Source organism: Columba livia, chromosome 1 (genome assembly GCF_036013475.1).
Source record: "Columba livia isolate bColLiv1 breed racing homer chromosome 1, bColLiv1.pat.W.v2, whole genome shotgun sequence".
In the NCBI taxonomy this organism is placed as follows: Eukaryota; Metazoa; Chordata; class Aves; order Columbiformes; family Columbidae; genus Columba; species Columba livia.
The window spans coordinates 18327011-18350641 of NC_088602.1; the positions used below are offsets into that span (position 1 = coordinate 18327011).

Here is a 23631-nt window from a genome sequence, read left to right on the forward strand (position 1 = left end):
ACAGTTATTTTCTAGCATGATATTAACAGGGAGGCCCATGTCTGTAGAAGAAATGCAGAGACTCAAACAGTGCTTCCACTGGCTGTAGGCACTTCATCTACAAAGACCACCACTACACAACAGCAGTATGTACAGCAACTGATCACGTCTGAGCAATTTCAATAGAATCAGACTCTTGCACCAAGGTTGAAAGCATTTTCTGCATTCTTGACACAAGTTTATCACTAGCACTACAATTTTGTTTCATATATCACTTATTAAAATGTTCTTTCTTCAATGAGGATCTCACTGAACCCCAGAATTACCCTTTGAATAGATTCAATGGATAGCTTTGTATCTGGGGCAGTGTCAAGGGGAACAAGTTGCAGATTACGGACCCATTTTCAAGCAACACTAAAATAACACAGTCTTTGCTCCAAAGAGCTTACAGTGTGTACAAGATTGCTGGGTCATTTTAGCATATGCCCACATGATGTGAAAACTGAGTGAAGACTAGGCCAAATTTTGTTACAAAAAAGGTATAGAGATCTAACTGATGTTTCTGTATTTGAACAGGAAGAATGTGCAGGGTCAAGATGAACAAGGCTAGAGTTAACGATACTACACTACAGTGCTTCAAGCCATTAGCATCTCCCCACAACTGACAGAAGGAAATTATAAACACTCTCTCTGACTTCTTCCCTTTCTGTCTGCAAGTTCCTGTCACTTGCCTTTTGCTACAACAGTATCTCTGAGGTCACCCTATGATTTGCTGTAACTCACTACTGTGGCAGAAAACCACAGATCAAAAAGCTGAGTCATTTTCTGTTAGGTTAAAATGACTTATGGTACAGTTCATTGAGTATCATAACAAAGCAGAATTCCCTCCTGTGTTGTCCTCTTTCGTGCAAGGGAAGAGAAAGCAGTCCCCTTTTCAACAGCTGCAAGTCAGTCAATCAGTTCAACTCCCACAGAACTACAGCCTAAATCAATTTACATGAAGAAAACAATGTGGAAAAAATTTCTGAGAGAGACATGTTTTCAACTGGGAGTTTAAATGAGATAAATCATACTTTATAGACAAGTACAGAGGAAAGAAAGATATAAAAGCTAAAAGCCAGAGAAGAAATCAGACAAAGAGAAGAAAAGTTTATCTACTTCAACAAGGTGCCATTTCCCATGCTTCATCCTCCTCCCCAACCCAAGGAACTACTGTTTCAGATTAAAGAAAAAAAGCTTATCCAAAGGCCATCAAAGTCTCTCCATAGATGTTAAACTTGTGAAGTACAGCTCTGCTTTGAAATCAAAGAGGCACAAAAAACCCTCAATCTTAGGAAGTGCATTTTGGAGAACGGTATTTTAGACAAAGCATATGTAAGAATCAAACACTAATAAGCAGCATTTTCACACTACCATCAATATTAGAACTGCCCATCACCTGTGTGCCATGGGAGACGCACTCGATGCCCTCATGTCTCATCAATGTATGCTGAGCTCTGACCTGCTTCCTCAATACCTTCTTCTTCATTTTATAGACCCTTAAATGATTTTCACTGGTTTTAACTTCCATGCTGGTAATCTGGGAAGCAGAAGAAATAACACATAGTAAGAATCCTGCTTGAAAAATAAATACTTTGGTCTGTTGTAGAGAGATAGCCTTCCCATCCCACATGTCATCTCTAGGATAGTAACAGTATTTTCGACAATTCCAGATTTCATGAATTATTTGAGGCTGACAGAAACTGAGCCTGAAAGTATGTTCTTCCTCAGTCAATGACGCAGTTTTCCCCATCTCTGAAGGCTGTTATTAAACTCTCTTTTCCTAAGAGGATCCCTCCCCAAAATAAAGCTTATAAAGACTGCCATGATGACAGACTGCTAAATTTAATTTTCCAGTTTTCTATTCCTGTCATGAAAAGTTTGCATCAAGTACATTCCCCTAGGTACATCTAATGGGTTACCCTTACCTGGATTCACCTGATTTGCAGGCTTGTTCAGCAAGGTTATCATGACCAAGCTGTTCAATTAACAGATTTGCTCCAAAAGGCTTGGCCTGCCCAAATTTATTTGCCATACACAGGTGAACAGAGGTCAACACCTTTACAGACCACCCAAGTGCAAGTTCTCATCTTCCGGGCAGGGGAACAAGCAGTTTAAAACTACTTTACAGGGAAGTATAGGACAGACACATCTTTGATTTGGTGAGGTAAGTTTACAGAAAGAATAAAAATATGGGATGGGTTTACTCTTTGGAACCACACAAACCTGATTCAGAAGGAAAAACATGGGGGCTCTGCACATCACCCATGTCAGTCAGACCACTATCAGGCAGCATCTGCAAAACAGACCCCACAGGAAGGATATCAAACTGAAAGGCTAAGGCCTCGCTAATAACATCTACACCTTTGCACACTGGAAGACTCCATCTGATCTCAGGGGAAAGCGGCTCTGAGTTTCATCAGGCAAGGTCCTCACAAACTACTGCTTTTTCAGGCAAAAGCCAAAAAGTCGTGGCCCAATATTTGACCAACTAGCATACAAACTGAAGCTGAGAGACTGCTTTCCATCCTTGCAAAGCCTCTGAAGTAAACAAGAGAGTACGGGACAGATAAGGTGTGATTCTGCTGCCTAAAGAACTGCATCTAAAACTGGTAGAGATGCCTGGCCTTTCACTTGCCGCTCAAGAAGCTGAAGAGCTTCCCCACCTGCTGTGTCATGCTTGCCAATGTCACCCAAATGTCTGCAGCCCCTGAAGGCATCTCAAACAACATTACTTGCATTACTGAGGCAGCAGAACCTTCCCTTGATCTCTGAACTGGGTTCTAAACTCTCTGCCTTGTCCTTTGCACTGTTACCTGAGGCTGAACTCTGCAGACATAGAGACCAACAATCTGCCTTGATTTCTGAGTTGAGGAATCGCATTCAACTGTACAGCAGTGCAAAACTTTATTTGGTAACATCTCACAGCCCCCTTTACAAAGGCCATCACGACTACAGAAGAAAAAGCACGCAGCAGTGGATTATTAACAACTGTTACCACCTCCTTTCACAAGTATTAAAATAAGTAGGTCCTGAAAATACACCAAAACAATCCACCCTTTGCGAAGCTAGTTCAGGTTATAGCAGGTCACACAATTGGCTTGAAACGACTACAAAAGTCAATGTAAAGTTTTAAGTAATGGGGGAACCTTATTTGCTGGAGGAGTCACTTCTGAAAATGACAGTGCATCGCTACGGGAGTGCAGCTGTCAGCAGAGGGAGCGCCACGCTCAGGTATGAACTTCAGCGGCTTATTACTCAGTTTTGGCTTGGCTTTGTGTCACAGACACGTAAACGTAAATGTATACAGACTCTGCATACGTACGGACATCGAAACTCATGGAAAAAAAGTAAATTCAGGAGCCCTGATGGGGAGATTTAGGAGTCCCAGCACTGACCAAACGCGCCTGAGGGCGCCAGCGCATCCCCGCGGCTCTGCCACCCCCGAAGCACGCAAACCTCCACTGACACCCCTCAGATTCAGGGGCTCTGAGCACTCGCTAAAAACAATAACGGTAACAGGAACAACAGCAGGAACGTGCGCACGCTGTTCTGCCCTCAGAGAACACGGCGGGCGGGGCTGTAAAAGCCGCCAGGCAGACACAGTGGTTGACTTGGCCTTGTCCCCCTCACAGCACCATGCCCTGACAGGCCGGGCCGCCGCGGGAGGGGCCGCCCGCGCTCCCGCTGTCCCCGCTTGCTCCCCCCCCAGCGCCGAGCCGGGAACCGGGCGGGGCGGACGCTGCAGCCCCGGACCCGGCCGGAGCAGCACGTTACCTGGCTGGAGGCGGCCATGCTGGGGCGGGCAGCCCGCCCGTCGCCGCCACTCCGTCATGGCGGCGCCCCGCCCCCGGCGGGCGGGTCCCTTCTGCCGGCCGGCAAGTGTTACGTTTTGAGGGTCTTGTCCGAGATAAAACATCTACCCAATTACCGCAGGGTGAGGGAAGGGAGGTTGTTTTACACAGGCGGTGTTGTGCGCCGGCGAGCCCTCTGGGAGCGTGGTCAGGCAGTTCCGCAGGGACACCCATCCGCGCCCGGAGGGTCCCGGGCCTGCCTTGAAGCGCTGAGAGAACCGGGCGTGTAGCGGAGGGGAGGAGTAGAAAGCGGCCTTCTTCAGTCTTCTGCTTTGGAGACACACTTGATGTATCTGTTCCATATTCTCATTTCTGCTCTCCCAGATGCCACCCGGCCTCGCTTTCCTGTGGGCCCTCTGCCTTCTTTCTTGCAGTGGAGCCTGCTCCTTGTCACCCCCCTTCCCATCAGTAATATCATCTTCCAAGTCTGCAGCACAAGAAGAGCAACATTTGAGGCCCCAGATCAGCCCCATGGCTAGATCTGCTTCGCTGGGGGCGATTTGGGAAACAGCTACACGTACGCAACAGGTAAAAGATGTGTTCCCTCAGGCCAAGGCTCTCACCTGAAGGGAGCATCGCCCACACAAGCCTCCAGCACTGACCACATTACCTTTGGCACATCCCACACGAGGGACAGAAGAAGACAAAACCATGCCAATGCATCCAAGGCTACATGAAGAACGACCCTTGGTTGTATGCACATATTTCCCAGCACCACTCATAGCTTGCTGACAACCCTGGTGAGGCTGCTTAGTAAACCCACGCTATTGAGCGACCTGCCTCGCTGAAAGGAAACATCTACACAGCTCACTGGCTCCCTGCGTAAGAAAGTAATCCCTTAAATCACAGCTAGTGTGTAAGTCTTCCTTTCATTTTTCTCTGCCATCATAGACTAATTAGGTTTCATACTGTGCCCCTAGGCATAGCCCTTTCCTCCTCTTTTATCCAAAATACTGAAGTTCAGCATTACCTACTTTTTCTGTCTTTACCTGAAAAAATATTCTGCTTCTCACTGTAGGTTATTATCTAAAAAACTGTCTTTTTTTTCTCTCTCTATTTAAATACCAAGCCATTTTTTTTTCTTCCCTCAGTCTCCTGAGTCTTTAACCTTTCTCAAGATCAATTAGGTATGGGATTCCCAGGTGGGTGGTATGTAAGGTGACTGATGAGCCTGTAAACCTGTAGTCAGAAACCAGCTCCTCAGCTTTGTCCCACATCTGTGCTCTGGATGAGCCTAGCCATGCTGTTAGGTAGGGCTGTGCTTGTCTGGAAAAAAACTATATCTTCTTTCCCTTGGAGTATATAGCATGGCCTGCGCCACGGACACGGCTGTCCCACGTACAGGGGGTACAGGCACCCTAAGGATGTGAGGCAGGTGGGGCACATCCAGCAGCCTGTGGAGGTACTATTTGGTCAGAAAGGTTGTCCCACTTCTGTCCTTCCATCACAGTCTGTGGCATTACATCACTCTCCATCTTTGACTCATGCAGTGAGTAGCAAAGTATTGTGATCGTCTTCTCGTATATAAAGTGTGAATATTAACTGCCTGCGTAGTAAGAGTATAGCAAGGAGCTTGTTAACCTCTGCAAACACTAAACACCAGCATCATCTGGTCTTTTTATAAGCCAGAATGAATGGGGGGAAAAGAATAACCAGGCAACGTCAAAAGCTACTGTGTCTTTTAAAGTATTATCTGAGGCACTCAGCGTTGGAAACCACTAAACCTGAAAGCTACTGAAAGGATGATCCTAATGAAATCAGTTTGTAATTCATTACCAATTTGTTCTGACAAGTGGAAAATACCTGCCCAAAGTTTGTTGCTGTCAAGGGCCCATTTCCAGTTCGAAGTCCTTATTATGTGGACTCTCATTCTTCTGTTTTGCTGTCCACATGTGGTTTATCCCACTGGGGGAATTGCTGGTAGGTAGGACGCTTAGCGGGATGTTACATCTCAGAGCACAAACTCAGAGGTTCTGGCAGCTGCCTGACTCTGTGTTTGCCTGTCCTTGTTTGGGCTTATTCTGCTTTATTATTTTGAAAAATGTTTTCCTGGGGAGAACAGACTCAACGCATTTTTTTCTTAAAACGTCTCTGTACAATTAAAATTGGTCAAGAATTTGTGATGCATATTGCAGTAACATTTCCTTTGTAAACACATCAAGATTTTATGTCTACAAACAACATTCTCACATAGGAAAAATCCACCAATTCAAAGGAAAACAGTTAAAGTCAGGTTATGAGGTTTTTAATACAAGCATATTATGGTCAAACCAGAACTGTTATTGCCTTTATAATTTAAGCCCTGAGGCATTGTGTAGTCCTTTGTCATGCCAGATAACATGGGTATAGACTCTTGGAGATACCACAGTGCTTATTGACCACTAATGAAAATACATCTATATATTGTTAACAACATTGTCACCGACTAACCCACAAAATAGTTCACAGAAGTGGGGATTCAAATACATTTACATTTGATGTTAATATAATCTGTGATAAAAAGTCCTTTAGGAGAACTCACAATATTTTTTAAAAATAAATCATTTTTGTAATGGTAGTATTTTGGTTTTAATATTCAGCAAATATTCTAGTTTGAAATTTAGTTTTCATAGTTTTCTTAAGCAAAAAAAAATGTTTATAACAGAAAATCTTGGTTCTGGCTCTACTTTTTTAAAAATTGATAACCAGGAACCATGTCTTCTAAAGCAGCATGTCATGTTCTCAGTTCCTCATGAGTGAGAAATAAAAAGCTGCTGACTTTCTCCAGGACCAAATTACAATACTCACTATGCTCTTAGCCATTTTATCTTTGCCACATTCCCAGGGAGAGTCAAGGCACTTGGCTAGCACTTCTAATTCCTCATCCACTTAATATGATAGTGGACAAACAGATACCACCACTTCTTTTTCCTTCAACAAAATACAGGTTATTGGTCCACGCATGGAAAGACAATCTTACTGGCTTTTATACCAGTGCAAGCCAAGCCATGCTTTAGCCTAATGTGATGAAACTGGATTTCCATCACCTTCAAACCCAATTGAAAGAAAATCACAGGAAGATAGTAGGATTTGCTGTATCAAATCTTTTGATTTAAGAAGCCGCGGTTTAAGAATCATGACAAATAGGATATGCTTCAGGATAGCAGTTACAGAAATAAGAAGAAACCTCTTAGCACAAAATCCAGCTCAAAATCACCCACAACTAGTACTGTAGAGGAGTGCCATAGTAAAGGGTGAGCCACAAGACGAACTGGTTTAGGATAGCATTCATGTATTAATTAAGGACTTTGACAAATATCTGTTGACCTAAATTCAAAATGTGCTACTGCTGCTGCTTGTGATAGTAACATTCTGCACAACAAATCTCTGCAGTGCCAAAGGCTTATATTTTTCTGGAAGATGGCAAGGCTGGCTCTGTGCTGTGTCATTTCAATTCAGCATTTGTGCTGTTCAATGCTAGATTTCATATTTCTCTGTAAAAAAACAAAAACAGCCAAAATACAACTTTAAGAATTTTTTAGCAATTGCATAAGACCAAAAAGAGGCAGGAGAAATGTACGCCCTGCTAAAATCAATTGGAGTTGTGCCAGTTGTTACAATAAAGGCAGGTTTTAACCTTATTTTCAGATACTAGCAAACAAAGATCTTTTGTTCTCAAGAGACTTAAAGCATCAAGTAATATCAATATGCTTTGTTATTTCTAAGCTTTAGGCTATACTCTCTTCATACCCCCACGCTTTTTTTCCACTAACATAAGACTTTGGAGTATATATTTTTTTTCCTTTAATAAAAGCAGAAATTTTCATGAAATCTCTAGACTCAAGGTACTGGAGTTTAAAGAAATAAATTAAATAGCATGAATCTTATGATAAAATTGCAAATTTTTGCAACACTGGTTTTGTGGCACGATTGCATTATTATTGTTCACTTCCATTGTTATGAGGCACCACCCTCTTGTAAAGCAGGTTTCCTTGGCACAACAGCAAATTTTTTTCTAAACACACAGATTTTAGTTCTGTATTGGGACAGCTACAGATCTTGTCATCCAGAGAACTGGTCAGTGGATATGTAGGACTGGGCAGAGGTCAGCTGAACTGAGTGCTTCTGCTACCCCATGTCTGCAGTGTAACCATGTGCCATCAGAGGGCGGAGGAACAGTTCTAATTTGTGTTGCCAGGCACACTGCCAAGGTTTGCCTACATTGCTGGGTCACCAGTAATACCTCACTAGAACTTGGAGCACAATTCTGCCGCCTTCACTAAAGAGAAAATCTTTGATCCCTTCCTGGAGAGTACTCAGAAAACTCCTGTGAACTTTCAGGCACAAGGCAGAAATCACTGTAGCTATGATGTGCATTGCGCACATCTGAAGACCTTTCGTTATCAGTACTGCCAGTCCAAAGCTCCAGCTCTTGGAAGGTTCCTGCATACGTGCACACAGATACCAACTAACAGTGAGTTTCCTCATTTGATGAAGGAAGAATCTAAGAGATGTAAATTCCCTAAGCACAATTAGTGGCAAAGTATAATATCCATGAAGAGCAACTAAAAGCTCCCAGTACTCCTGATATAGTCTCCTGGCAGCTTTTTCTGCTCACATAAAACCTCTCAGTGAATGGTCTTTAGCCCTCAAAGTCCTTCATTTACCAATACTAAGCAAGTCATACATTGCAGGCAATTATTTTGCCCTCAGTTTTAATTTTCTAAATATTCTCTGGCTGTAAGCCACCTTGGACACTTATGCTTTAAGTCTTTCCAAATCTGTGCCTTCTCTGCTCTAAGAATACTACTGACATTTCCACTCGCTAGCACAGGGAGCCTTGTGCAGTTTGGAGCAATGGGCCACCATCAACTTCTCATCAGACATTATGCACCCTCATCATCACAGTGTTGTTTTAAAATACTAGAAAACTACTATGCTACATAACAAGTTCGTGGACCATCTACTAGAGGCTTGAAGATTATTAAATCCATAAATGACTAATGGAGATTTCTTCAACAATTTCCCAAATCTTCTGTTGGCTCTGCTGAACAGGAGCTGCTGCTTCCACTTTAAGGTGACTCTTTCTCTGCAATTCAGGCAAAGTCAAGAGAAGATCTTCTTGTGTCAGTCTAGTACACTTTCCAGCCTGCCAGAAAAGTAATATGAAGTACTGAAAGAACCATACAAAATATTGATTTCCCTCTAAATCACTGAACCCATCAACACATGGTTTAGTTTAGCCTTGAAAGCAACACTGTTAGAAAGACTCAAACAGAATATTTCTGTTTTCTCTAGCATAAAGGCTGAAAAGTATAGTCTCTTCTTCAAAGTCGGCACATGCTTTATATTCTCTTCTTGCTCTTTATGCCTGTTTTCCATGATGAGACAGGAGCTATTGTTTTTTGGAATTACTGATCGAATTATGTTATTCTCTTCTGGCCATACAGTCAAAATCTTACAGTAACCTGGCAAAACCCAGTTCTGTCACAAGCAATTAGGATTCGGTAGGCATTCAGAAAGCAATGCGACCCTGCACAGGGATCCTCCCTGATATCTGTCCTAGGCAAGCAGTCTGCTTTCCTGCATATCCTCAGAAACCATCGTTTCTCACAGTTATCCTTCAGGGCATAAATGTATCGTTACAACAATCACAGAATATCAGGCAGTGAATTTGTCTACTTCATCAATCAATACATTTTTAAGGATATAGTGCTTGCAGTCCAGACACAATCTGCAAAGTTAATTTTTAAAGGCATGGTATTGTTTACATGCAGAGAACTAAATATTACATTTCCATGTAAGTGAGATACTCAGTGCCTCCAGTGAGACTGGAGAGAATACTGCCACGTATTCCCTAGACGGGGACTCTGTCCTTTCAGGTATCATCTCAGGAGGTCTCATTAGCTGTTGCTCATGCAATAGATTCACTTTCTTTGGAAGAAGAATAGCTGTGCAACCATAAATTAAATTTTCTACACAAAAACGTGGCCAGTGTCTTGAGTCACCTCACTTGCTGCTCTTGTAATACAGTTTTCCTGGACTTCTCTGGATCTGTGTGCGTACTCAACACATCTGAAAAATAGAAGTTTTAAGTTTTTCAACTGAATGGGCTAAAAAAAAAAGATGCATGCACCTTGGTGGCATTTTTTTCACAAACACCACTTCTCTGTGACTCAGTTTGCCAATCTGTATGACATTTACACAAATATTTACCCAATTTACCAAGGGTTGTGAATCTTCATGAATCATTGTTTATCTAACACTTTGTAATCCTTGAATGAAATGTAGCATATGCATTCAGAGTATGGATCTGATTAATGGCAGAGGATAAATGAAAAGAATAGATAAAAATGATCACATCACTTTGTTTTTCCCTTGTTTCAAATTAGTTTCAAATAAATTCTCTGTTACAAGTGCAGATCTTTCTTTTCCACACAGACATAATATGTTTGTTACACATCTTAGTGAAGAAGATTAGGAAACACTCTGTTAACCAGCATATTCAAGTTTGTTCACTTTTATTAAGATAAAAAATCAGGTGTTGTTAACACATAGTATTTGAAATTCCCGTCTACATCACTTTCTTTTACTCTTTCTGTATAGAAATATCAAACAGAATTATTTAATTCAAACATTATAATATTAAATGCTCTTAATTCGTACTGCCAAAGTCCTTTCTGGCAAAATTATTTGCTTCAAGAGACGGGTAAGCTAAATGAGCATACTGGCTGCTTCACTGTGCTGTCATCTCTCCAAAGGCTATATGAGCAAGCCTGACACACTTCATCTCTCATGTTATCATCATCTGCATGCCTTTGTTATTGTCTCCTGTGTTAAGCTTTACAGCACCTTCAATCAAAGGAATATGAGTGAAATGAAGTGTGGCACTGTAAATGAACAAAATAACTAAGAGAGAGGTTTAAGAAAATATCATAAAGGTTGTGTGCAAACTGCTTTAGTTGCTGTAGTATCAGTGCACGAGAGCCGTGTAATACACAATCTCAGGACCGTTCCGTATTTGACACTTGTCCTGAGCTAGGCACAAAGAGTTGCCAGCTGTTCAATATTTCAAAGTAGAGTGTTGACACAGATTGGAAGCATCACAATTATTATGAGATCATTGTGATACTTGAAATGGATACTCAGACATAGCAAGAATTTTTAATTTGTGGGACCAGATTTCTTAAGCAAACAAAATTAAAGAAGTTAGAGATTGGAAATCGATTTTGTCACCCCATCCTTCTCTTCCCTGCAGCAGGATGGTTCTTTATCATACACATCTATAGTGTTGTGCAGCTCAGTTGTAGGAATGCATTTTGGGGGAGAGGATTTCTGCAGGGAAGTCCCCTACACTCATCAATTACACAGGACACTGTCCTAGAAGCAGAGTCAGCACCTGCTTGAATGTACATAGAGACCAAAGAGGGAAGCCCTGGCTATATCACATAATTCAGGATCGTGCTCACTACCTGAGCACTGCTTGGGATGAGAAGGAATGAACTGCAAACCCAACGTCCCATCCAGTAAATCCCAGCGTGGATATATATGATTGTATAGAGTAAAAACAAATTACCTCCACATAGGTTGTGCAGTATCAAACATAAAACAGATATGTTAACTCATGCTAGCACGTGAGCATCCTCAGATCAAAGACTCCAAAAGTGTGACAATGACAATTCTTACATATAAGCAAATCTACAGATGTTTAGTACTCTGTTTCTACGTTCTTGTGGATCCTCAACAGAGCCTGTTTCCATTTTTTTTTTTCTTTTTTCCTTTTTTTTTTTTTTTTTTCAATTTATTTGTTAGATGTAAGCTGTAAAGCTCCAGGCAGATAGATAAAAGTTTCTGGCTATGTTGTCTCAGGAGCAAGGACTGTATTGGGAGCACCTGTCCCCCTGCACACATAGTACAGTCCGGCAGCTGAAAATGGATTTACTATAGACACCTTTCACTACAGAGCTCACAATAGTCAGTCTACCTCTCGCATGATTCCTGCTCCCACGGGCAGCCCCCAAAACTCACAATTCCTCCTCTGCAATGATCCTTACTGAACATTTTTTTCAGCAAGTATCTTACCCCCCAAATGCATGTGTGCAGAACAGTGACAAGCTGTGCTCAGACAAATGTTTCCTACCATCTGCACTTTTACCCGAGTCCTGTTCACCTGGACCACATAACACTTCTCAGAAGACACAGCCGGATGTTTGCTGGATGACATCCTACACCTAAGGTAATCTGAGCTTGATTCTTCTCTGAACATCTTGACAAAAACTGCAGTTAGCATCAGACTCACTAATTACACCATTCTTTTGTCACCTGTTTGCTACCGACTTTGGAAAGGCTCCATTTCACCACATACCAGTACGGTCATTTCTTACAGCAGTCTAACATCAAGATCCCATACAGTTTCATATAAACCTATAGGTTTTCAAACGGCAAGAGGTGTGATGCCATTTCCTATGGAGTGAGGGCAAATAGCTGTTTAAACTGAAGTCACACTTCATGTGTTCTGGCACTAGGAGACGTGTTCCAGACGCATGTCTCCAGTACTAGGAGAAAAGTATAGCCTTTTTAATGCAAAGCTTTTCCCCACAAGCAAAAAAGTTTGATCAGCTCAGTCAAAGTAATAAAGAAACACAGCAGCTGTTTTTGCAATACTTAATCCACTATCATTCCACAAGTATCATTATACTTAGCAGTATGCTTCCATTGCAGCAATTTTCTGTTAAATGCACACCACTGTCACCAGTTGTCTTGTGTATTATGGTCCTTTAAATCACACCTGGGCTGATAAAGCCAGAAGATCAAACACTAAGGAGCAAAAAACAAAAACTTTTAGGTGATCCACATGTCTCAGGACAAGTGCTAGCAGACTAAAGACCAGGGTGTGGTTTATCACCCCCTGGTAATGCCCAGCTGGTGAAAGGGTCCCCTGATGCCCAAGACAGGTGAGGAGGATTGAAAGCAGCCTGATAAGGTTTCAGTTTATGCTGAGGGTAGCCTGTCTCATCCTGAGGAAAACTTAAACAGATCAATAATCTGCACTATAGGTTTTGAAAACTGAGGTAAGAAAGTTCCTTATGTAAATGGTGGGGGAGGTTGGTTTTATTAAATTCTGATTTTTCCTTACTACAACTTGTAAGATTACTTGGGGAGTACTAGGATTGTTAGGTAAAATGTATTCTTTCTCTTGTCTAAGTAAAAAATCACAAGTATAGCTAAATTATTTCTGCCACCATCTGTATTGTCACAAAACAAAAAATGTTATTTGTTAAAAAGAAAACTAAATAGTACTGTGAAAGCATTAACTAAAATGTAACTGCTTATGGTGCATTTAATAATGCTTGGGTGGCGTGTCTTCTGAGAAAAGTACTGGATGGTGTCAAAACACATTAGTTTCTTCACAAGGGCACAGCATGTGTACTCTTTATCAATCTTGTCTTTATCAGTAAATTGTGCAACAACAAGAGCTTCTATCCAAAATAATGAGAGACTTGAGCTTTTGATTTTTCACCAATATCTGAGTTAGGTATGTTGCTAACTGTTGGTTTTTTGGTTTGGGGTTTGGTTTTGGTGGTTTGTTTTTGTTTTTCTGCTTCTGTCACCTTCTTTCCAGCGCTAAATTAATCATGCAGGTGACCTTGCTGGTTTTTATTACATGCAGCAGGCTGTATGAGCTAATGCTGGAAAAGTGTGACATTGCTCAACTAGTGGGGTCCTGTATCTATTTTTTTCTAATATGTTTTTCACTGCCACTTCTAAATACAAGTTATGTTTCTGCTGTCATGCACAGTTTCTTTCATTTGCCATAAATTAAAAATAATTATGCTGTTAGTAGGAAAGTACAACATAGTAAAACATTCTCTAACTGCTTATAACCACAAGAGCTGGAGGCATTTTAACCCAGGGCCCTGTTAGATTTAAAATGTTGTTTTGCCTCAACTTTTCATGAGAGCAATGTTGCTGAACATTGGAGGCATAGTAATCTGGGTAACTTCCATCCCAAGACGTTGAAGAAATGGGTATGTGAAACTTGATAAGAAGGGTCTTGTAAAAATCCATTCAGGTCTGAAATGGCACTGCATGACTATAGCATAGCCATATACCACTGCTCTGTTCCAGAGAACAGGCAGGATGCTGTCTGTCGGTCTGATCCCCTAAATTTGCTATAATTATAAGGGACTAAAGTCAATGAGCCTTTCCAGCTTATGTTTTAAATTCCTTCACGTTTGTGGACAAGAGTATGGCATCTGGGATGGTAAGCCTACTTCTGCAGCATGGATCTGGCTTTTCATGCTCATGGTGTGTCTTGCATAATTATGGATGAATTCTCTCACAAAGGTATGTTCCAAAACTTATTTTGGGAAGCATAACTGAACTCCGCTACTAAAGCCCCTGAAAAGTCCCCCAATACTGGGTTTACTTTGTTCAGAGGTGTTCTGGCCTATGGTGGCTCCTCCAGTCTCATGCTACGGCAGTCCCTGACAGGCTTGGGAACTGACAGCAAGGATGGGGAATCATGGGGATATAGTAATTAAAAAAACACACTGTTAATGCAGGAAACAGGAGAAAGAACTACTTTTCTACTTGCATTGATGTGTGGAATTACACTGGGAACTTCAGTGGGCAAAACACAAGGCAGATATGAGGTAGTAAAGCTGCAGTCTGATGCCCGTCATTTAGTGGGTTCCTTTGAGCGTTGGACCTTGCTTGTTGATGGGCAGCACGGCTGTAGCGGAGGCTGCTCGGAGCTGTCCCTGTCATTCAGTCAGCTCTGCAGGTCACAGCATCTGCCAGGCAGGCACATCAGGCCTCAGTGGCACCAAGTGGCAAAGGGGCAAGATAGCTCTAGCTGGGGGGAGGCTGCAGTAGCAGTCTGCTTCGCCTCGAGTGTAAAACATGAACGGCATTTCCTAGTCGTTAAATGTTTAACTTAGTGACCTAGTGTTTTCACCACAGTACTGTATGTGACAGTTGATTATGGGATCAAAATGACTGGAAAAGTAGGAGCAGAAGAAATTAAGCCATGTCCCTTTAACAGGCATGAAGAAAGAAAGCTATTTTCAGGTTAGGCATAGAAAACACTTTGAAAAGGAGGTTAATTAGCATTTTCATCTGAAACCCAAGATCATTGGACAATGTAGGGATGCCAATGTGGCCTGACAGCCTGCTTACAGCTTCAAAGGAACATCTGGGCAGATGCATGCAGCAGTAAGGATGAGCAGAAACACAGACTGTTTGCCTACTGGCAGTAGTTATAGCACTGGGCAACTTTAAACGATTCTGTGGATGCTTCAGACAACACTCATTATTCTCTTGGAGAGGAGAGCCATAAAAATCGCTTGGCGTGCTTGTGATCCTGATAAGCAGATTTTAAACTCTGAAGATCAAAAGCCTTCAGGATATACTGCGGGGGAAGGGACACTGATCTCCTTGGCAGGTGGGTGGGATGGGACATGGAGGCAGGATGCTGGATGCTACCCCACCTAGCCGGGACCTTGTCGCACCCCTGTGGCTGTTCCCCGCTCAAGCCCAGGCAGGTGTCCTGGGCCGGGGACGGCTGACCCCTTCCCCTCCCCGCGGGGCGGGCCCGGGCCCCGCCGCAGCCTCCCCCCGCGCTCGCCGGTAGGCGGCACCGCCACCCGCCTTCCTCCTCCTCCTCCTCACCTTCGCCGGGTGACCCAGATCACGGCGGCGGCGCCGCACCCGCCCGGCGAGGAAGGACGGGCGGCCCGGGACGGCGGCTGCGCCGCGGGGATGTAGCGGAGCGGGGCGGTGAGTGCGCGGCGGCGGCGCTGGGCTCTGCGGGCGGCCCCGCGGGTCGCTTAGCGACGGGCGGCGGCTCCGGGCATCGCATCGCTGCCCCCTGCGCTGCCCCCCCCGCCACCTCCGCCCGGCGGCGGGAGCGAAGTTTTGCCCCTTTGAATGCGGGACTCTCCCTGGGAAGACCTTGCGGCGTAAGGAAACTGAGGGGATGCTGGTTGGTTTGCGCATTTGTGTGGGGTTTTTTGGTTGTGTTTTTTTTAAATCCTTTTTTTTTAATTTTTTTTTATTTTTTTATTTTTTAACGCCCGTGTCCTTTGTAATTCGCGGGGGCGGGGGTGGGCGCGGTTGGAGGAGGCCGGTGTTGGGCGGCAGCCGAGCGCTCTGCTTCGCGGCCCCGCAGTGAGCTGCGCACCCTGCCCCGCAGCGCGCCCTGCGCAGGGGCCTCCCCAACGCCTTGCCTCCCCTTGCCTTTCCCCCCTTGCCTTGCCCCGCCGCAGCTGTGCGCATCTGTCCGGCGGTCTGTGCACCTCAGGCACACCGACATGTGGACATGATAATGATTATATATATATACACACACACACACATATATATATATATATATATTTTTTTTTTTTTTTTTTTAATGGCGCTCTCTTCTTCTCTGCTTCCCCTTCACCCCCCTGCATGATCAATGTGTATTGAAGTTACACTTGCTCCTGAGTTAACTCCAGGATTGATGCCTATAGTCTTTTATGTTTCTCTTTGTCCTCACCGGTTCTGCTTCTCTTACTGTTTCCACCAAAACGACTAAAAGAGAGTAGCTAAAGTGTATGTCACAATGGGGGCGCGAGGCGGGGGGGGGGGGGAGGTGGAGAACAACACCTTTGTCCCAATTCAATCAACTCAACACTCAGATCACAAGCTGTTTTTTTTTGTGACAAAGGCGTTTGAAACAAAGGAGCCATTTTAGAAACTGAAAGAAATTTATTTTGTGGCTTGCATGCTTTAGTAAATCCAGGTTTTCATTCTTCTCTCCTCCCTCCTCTCCGCTTGCTATCCTATTTTATTCCAAGATGAAGCAGAAGAAATGTCATCTCTTAAATCCTGCATCATCCCATGCACTGCAGCAAGCTTAGTGTTTCCCTTTTAAAAAAAATAAACATTTCCTTATACATTTTTTAAAGAACATTATTTTGTACTGGTAGATCCTTGAATAGTTGAAGCAGTTGAGTGCGCTCATGACAAGAATATCTCATCTCTCTAAAATGAGAACAGCAAAAGACTAGTTATGTGCAGCAATTCGGTAGGTGTTGCGCACTTATGTCTATTTAGCATTTTTAATAAAGTGCAAGTACAGAAGAGACTGACTCTTCAGAGAGCCTTGTTTTCTCTGAATTTTTTTTTTTAAATATGGACAAGTGCATTTCCAAACTGAACAGGTGGAATTACATCTAGAAATATATTTTGATTTGTTCATTTATCATAATTTGCCAATCATTTTAAGCAACATTTCAGCTAAAACTACTGCAAAACCACATTGCTGTAGCAATTGACTTATCACCAAGCCTAATAGATGCTCAGAGACAGGAAGCCTATGATTTATAGGACTGAAATCATGTGACAGCATCAGATGCTGTATGTATCACTCTAGACAGAAAAGCAGCAGAAAATACTTCCAGGAAAGCACTAAACAATGGAAAACCATGTAACAGAATACATCTGTTGACTCTCCTGCTGGTTCACCAATGTATGGTAAAACATGTGCTAGTGTCAAAACCTGCTAGGGCTGAGCATGTAACCAGAGTGTCTGTGAATTCTTTGCCTGCTCAGCTCCTGAGACAGGGCTTCATTAGCCATGGGACAGCGTCACGTTAGCTGCGCTGACACTTGCGAACCCAAGAATTTCCACCGATCAAACATCTCTCTGTCACTCTTGCCAGGGAATTACAGCCCCTTGAGCTAAGCTGTACTTAAGCAGGGAAACTTGAGGGCTATGTTGCATTAAGGTGGTTATTTTGTTATCTGCTATCTCCCCTGTGCAAAGAGAGTCTTGCTGCTGCTTGCAGTGATGGAAGCAACAAAAATGCTGTTGCACAAATGCTGGGGAGGGGAACACTCCAGACTGCTGCGAGTATTTAAAGCACTTTTTTATTTTTAAAGCTGTCTGGAGGACTTGCACTTACAGTTAAGCTGTGACCAGCTGTAACCAATATTAACAAAAATTCTGTTTAGTTGTACAGGGCATAAGCAGTATGCAGAACCAGGCAAGCTTTATTTTTCCCAAGAGGTCATTCGAAGTGTTAGCACAAAATTGCAAGATGACAAAGCTTGGGCTGCCTGGAGATCAAATCTTGTTGGATTTAATGCCCTCTGGCACGTAAGACTTTTTTTTTTTCTTTTTATGAACATCTGCTCAACCTTCTTGATTGGAAAGCTTGTTTTATTTGACATTCCTTTGAAATCTTTTGCTCAGTGATGCAGGCCAAAAGACTAGATGAAATACGTTACCCTCCTTGATTACAGGCTTCGGGAAGGAGGCAAGAAGAGTAAACTCCAGTCTTTTACAGATTGTAGAGTTTGCTGGAATACCAAAAGGAAGCCAGGTAGTGAGATTCTGATCAGGAAAGAAGGACAAAATAAGAAAAAATAGAATGAAAAATGAGGCTGATGTAAAGAGATGTGGAAAATGGTTGTGGTGGTGAAAGACTGAGGCTATCATTCGGGCTTGGCATCCTCAGCATCCACGTAACGTGAGCACCAGTGCTGAGCTGTGCTGCACCGTGGGATTTGAAAAGCCTGAGCCTACAGTGGAAATGCTGCTTGTTCCTGCCAGGTGGAGCAGAGTTCTGAGTCAGAGCAGAGCAGAGTTCTGGAGCAGCTCCCTGAGTCACTGCTCACTGGTTCGTGGGACTGCGGGAGCACTCTTCCGTTTCGAGGCAAAGGGAGCATTTTAGCAGTAAACTGACCTGTTTGACTTTGCCTTGAAACAAATTATGGATATGTTTACACTAGCGGTTTGGCTCACATCCAGCTTGAGTATTTGACACATCCTCTGGAGATCTTCTCCAGTTGCCTTGTGCTGGGTCAGATCTCAGAGCAGCCTCAATACAATACTCTCAATGAAACTAAACCGGGAATCCTGGTCTGGGAGCACTCCCAGTCAGTTACTGAGTCTTGTGTAAAAGATACTAGTTTCTTGAAAGTACCTCTCAGCTGTAATCGAGTGAGCAGTTCTCATCCACTGTAGCATAAAACTGATGAAGAGCCCAGCGCCAAGTTTGTTACCTTCAAACCCTTCCAGCAGTTTGTTATGGAGTGCTATGTCCCATTCCCCTGCAAAATGTGGGCAAATGCTTCACAGCTTTCTGTTACAGCTGAGAGGTCCTTCAAGAAGATAGTTTCCAGCACTTAGAGTAGGTATAGTGCCTGAGTGGAACCAAGTGGTTGGGTGTAGTGTTTTTAAAATGTCCTAATCTGTATGCAGATCCTCAGGCTGAGCACTCCAAATTCGGAGGAGCCTGGAGAACAGGAGAAACACAGAAGGTGCGGAGACTGGAATTCAAAACAATTGGTAGATTCAGCAGGTGAAATTGCAACTTGTTAGAGCAGATTTAGGATCTAAGGGATACTGTGGTCCTCGTGCCTGCGTCTATAGGAAACTGCACATACCTGTGAGCTCTCACCTTTCTGCTGCTATCATACCTAGAGTTACTTCACAGGCATTTTGAGTCATAGTATACGTCTACACTGTTTTATCTGAGGCAGATTCTGTTTTGGAAGCAAATGTCCCAGTTGTCCCTACCTTTTTGTTCTTCAGCTCACTTTATGGACTAGTCTTGGAGCAGGTGCTGAGGGAGCTGGCTGGGGTCATTGCTAGACCACTCTCCATCATCTTTGCCAAGTCTTGGGAAACGGGAGAGGTGCCTGAGGACTGGAGGAAAGCAAATGTGACTCCAGCCTTCAAAAAGGGCAAGAAGGAGGACCTGGGTAACTATAGACCGGTCAGCCTCAGCTCCATCCCTGGGAAACTGATGGAACAACTTACCCTTGATGCCATCTCAAGGCATATCAAGGATAAGAGGTCATTAGGGGCAGTCAACATGGCTTCACCAAGGGGAAGTCATGCTTGACCAAACTCATTGCCTTTTATAAGGACATAACGAGGTGGATAGATGATGGCAGAGTGGTAGATGTGGCCTACCTTGACTTCAGTAAAGCATTTGACACAGTCTCCCACAGCATCATCGCTGCTAAACTGAGGGAGAGTGGTCTGGATGACCAAATAGTGAGACAGACTGCAAAGTGGTTGAAGGAAAGAAGCCAGAGAGTCGTGGTCAATGGGGCAGAGTCTAGTTGGAGGCCTGTATCTAGCGGAGTGCTTCAAGGGTCAGTACTGAGACCAGTACTATTTGATATATTCATCAATGACCTGGATGAGAGAATAGAGTGAACTATCAGCACGTTTGCTGATGACACCAAGCTGGGAGGAGTGGCTGACACGCCAGAAGGCTGTGCTGCCATCCAGAGACCTGGACAGGCTGGAGAGTTGGGCGGGGAAAAAATTAATGAACTATAACAGGGGCAAGTGTAGAGTTTTGCATCTGGGTAGGAACAACCCCAGGTTCCAGTATAAGTTGGGGAATGACCTGTTAGAGAGCAGTGTAGGGGAAAGGGACCTGGGGGTCCTGGTGGACAGTAGGATGACCATGAGCCAGCACTGTGCCCTTGTGGCCAAGAAGGCCAATGGCATCCTGGAGTGTACTAGAAGGGGGGTGGTTAATAGGTTGAGAGAGGTCCTCCTTCCCCTTTAGTCTTCCCTGGTGAGACCACATCTGGAATATTGTGTCCAGTTCTGGGCCCCTCAGTTCCAGAAGGACAGGGAACTGCTGGAGAGAGTCCAGTGCAGGGCAACAAAGATGATTAAGGAAGTGGAGCATCTCCCTTAAGAGGAAAGGCTGAGGGAGCTGGGGCTCTTTAGCTTGGAAAAGAGGAGACTGAGGGGTGACCTCATTAATGTTTATAAATATGTAAAAGGTGAGTGTCAGGAGGATGGAGCCAGGCTCTTCTCAGTGACAACCAATGGTAGGACAAGGGGTAATGGGTTCAAACTGGAACACAAGAGGTTCCACTTAAATTTGAGAAGAAAAACCTCTTCTCAGTAAGGGTAACAGAATGCTGGAACAGGCTGCCCAGGGGGATTGTGGAGTCTCCTCTGGAAACATTCAAAACCCGCCTGGGCATCTTTCTGTGTAGCCTCATCTAAGTGTTCCTGCTCTGGCAGGGGGATTGGACTAGATGATCTTTTGAGGTCCCTTCCAATCCCTAACCTTCTGTGATTCTGTGAACTGAGAATAAACGGAAGGAGCTGTTCTGGGAGCACACCAACTGCAGCCCGACATTCAGTCCCAGGGACCAGGCCAGAGCTACTCTGACATCTGTACCAGATGTTTTGTTTAAAAACAAACTGCCTTCTCCCATATGTGTAATTTCAAATGAAATGCTTGGCACCGTTTTATTCCTTGGCAGAGGCACTTCTATTGGTCTGTGCTATGCACTGATGTAACTATAGCTTCTGTGGTAGGTAGGTATTTTGCTTCCACAAGGAGGGATGCTCAGGCTGAGAGACTAAAGGATGGGACGGAAGCCAAGAAAACTAGTTATGTGAGGTCTTGTCTCCACAGCTCCCTGTATCATGCTGCTAATCCACTCAAAGTTAACTGATGTCTTCTGAAGATGCATAAGGAAGAAAAGCTGTTTCTGTGAAGAATGCTTATTTAGGCCTGTGTACAACTGGCTATCAGTTCCACAAACAGAAGAGTTATTCCTTAGCGTATGTACCATCTGCCACACAAGTCCATATTGTGTGCCTGTGTCTGAGTCTGCCAGAAGTGAACTGATAAGTTTCAGAGAACCCCAAAATTGTGATGCTGCTGAGATTAGGGTATTGAGCCAGGGTTCCTGTGGCCAGTTCCAGATTGCACTGATAATGAACAGAAGTTTTGCCACTGTTTTTTTTTTTTTTTTTTAATTTTTTTTTTTTTTTTAATACTTATTTATATGTTTAAAACCAAAAAGAAATCACTACCTGTCATTGTTCTCCAGGATACTTCGGGTATTGAGGCTTGTCCATTGAGTAGCAACAGTTTGTTACTGCACTGATAATACTTCCACAATGGAGTGGGTGTGCAGGTGGTAGGAATTGAGCACCTTAAGTACAAAGCAGTGCTGTGGTCATGGAAGCTGTAGTCCTGTTCCATAGCTCTGGTAGGCAGTTATAAGAACAAGTTTCTTATTCTCTCTCCCACTCTGCTTTCACAAAGCCACATCCACACCAATATTGGCTGGGACATGTGCCATCAAGCAGGTTGTGCCTCTGAAATACTAAGATCAATGTGGGGTTTGTTAAATTTGGGCCTGCTAGGCCTTCATGCTGTTGGTGTTAAGGCAGCCTGAGGAGAACAGATGGATTGAAGGAGGAAAAGAGGAGTTATTGCTGAACCACTTGAGGAAGAGAGAGGAGAGATGGTGCTTCTGGAGGAAGATACAGAAAACAGTACGTACTCTGGGCACAAATTAAGAAAAGGCCATGCAATCTGCCCCAGCTAGTTGGTGGGGGACCACAATGATACCTCCAAGAATCTGAGATAGTAATGTTTTTCTTTGAACCTTGTTTGTCCTGACAACCTACAGTACAAATGTTTTGGATTGGGGCTTGTTGTTCTTAAACAACGTCTTTGAAGTCCTTAGGCACTTACATGCAAATGAGATGCCCAAGGACTGTTGGACTGAGGTTTGCCTTTGGGAAGGAAAAGTGTTTCAGCATATTTTTTTATGTTATGGGCTGTTTTAGCTGGAGCAGCTTTTCTTTCCATTCCCCTTGTTTATTATATTGTAGGGATTATCTGAAACTTGGAAAGATATTTTTTTCCGGAGGAGGATAGGAGTGGCACAGCACGAGCAATTGTACATCTTGAACATCCAGTTAACATCCTATGCAATCCAAGCAATTTGGGACTAGATCTGAAGCATCAAAGATGAGATTGTCGTCACCATTCAGTCAAAAAAACCCAAGTGAACAATAGTTTACCGTCTCAAGGATGAGATCAGTTCATATTACCAAATTATTATGGCTGTGTTTGCTGCAAGTGTTCTGGAAACTTGTTATATTTATTTTCTTTTCTAAGTTTTTCTGACTATCACTTTACACTTAAGAGGTAGAGGGTGTGACTATAAAAAGGTATACCCCACTATCCCAAGTAGAAAGAGTTGCTGAAGGAAGAGGAGTTTCAGTGTTGGCCTGTGTTAAGCATAGGTGCATTATGGCAATGCTGTCAGTCATCCTGTCCTGGTTTTTAGTCTTTCTGGCTCCATTTTGTTCTTATTCCCCCTTCGTAATGGTGTTGCAGGAACAGTTTCCAATGGTTTTCGTGTGTTTATTTTTCTCTTGTCTTCCCATGTTGTTTTCTCCTCCATTTCCAATCTTCTACTATCAAATCTCTGCCAGCATCCTTTTCTATCTGAGACTGAGCACCTAAAATAAAGCAAATGCCTGGTAGAACCAAGCGGGAAGTGGCAGAGGGAAGGAGAGTCCCATCGCATCTCATGTTTCCCTTGCCACTGACTTTTTTTTTCCTACTTGGTTGAGAAAGGGTGTCTTGTGCAATTACCAGATAAAGATGGTTCCTGGGCTGTGTCTAAAAGTGTGTTTCATCAGTCTTGCTTACCAACTCATATAACTATTGGCCTTCAAACTATTCCTTCTGTCTTTACCTTTTGCAGATCTTCATCACCTTTTCCTTCCGCTTCATCATTTTACAAGGGTGTTCATGTTACTGTATCCCTCCTTGCTGCAAATGTCCCTGACACCAAACTCCACCTGCACTGTTTTTCTCCACTACTTTTAGAAGCAGTGCTTGATTTTGGTGCTGCTTGGAGTTAGCTTAAGCTACAGAAGAGTGAAGTGAGTCTAAATACAGTCACTTTTACAGTTGCTCACAATCCTTGTTAGTGGAAACTAAAATTTGTT

General features: G+C 43.4%; 2 protein-coding genes across 11 annotated transcripts in view; one reads left to right on the top strand and one right to left on the bottom strand.

Annotated features, from left to right (window-relative positions):
* ALKBH8 (alkB homolog 8, tRNA methyltransferase) overlaps positions 1-3935 on the bottom strand; it is a 46098-nt gene extending 42163 nt beyond the window's left edge. The window contains exons 1-3 of one of the 2 annotated variants that reach the window (XM_065048707.1): positions 3796-3870; positions 2245-2314; positions 1418-1558 (exon numbers count right to left, since the gene is read on the bottom strand). In XM_065048707.1, coding sequence (XP_064904779.1) covers positions 1418-1558; positions 2245-2280 — 177 coding nt within the window. In that variant the 5' untranslated portion in view covers positions 2281-2314; positions 3796-3870. Of the gene's footprint in view, positions 1-1417; positions 1559-2244; positions 2315-3795 lie in introns of both variants that reach the window. The other variant, XM_065048715.1, reaches the window with a different exon arrangement.
* Positions 3936-12903: 8968 nt separating this feature from the next.
* ELMOD1 (ELMO domain containing 1) overlaps positions 12904-23631 on the top strand; it is a 51168-nt gene continuing 40440 nt past the window's right edge. For 2 of the 9 annotated variants that reach the window (XM_065048730.1, XM_065048775.1), the window contains exon 1: positions 15492-15632. The gene's annotated coding sequence lies outside the window, so the exon portion shown is untranslated. Of the gene's footprint in view, positions 12923-15032; positions 15298-15491; positions 15838-23631 lie in introns of those variants that run through there. The other 7 variants (XM_065048737.1, XM_065048781.1, XM_065048754.1 and 4 more) reach the window with 5 other exon arrangements.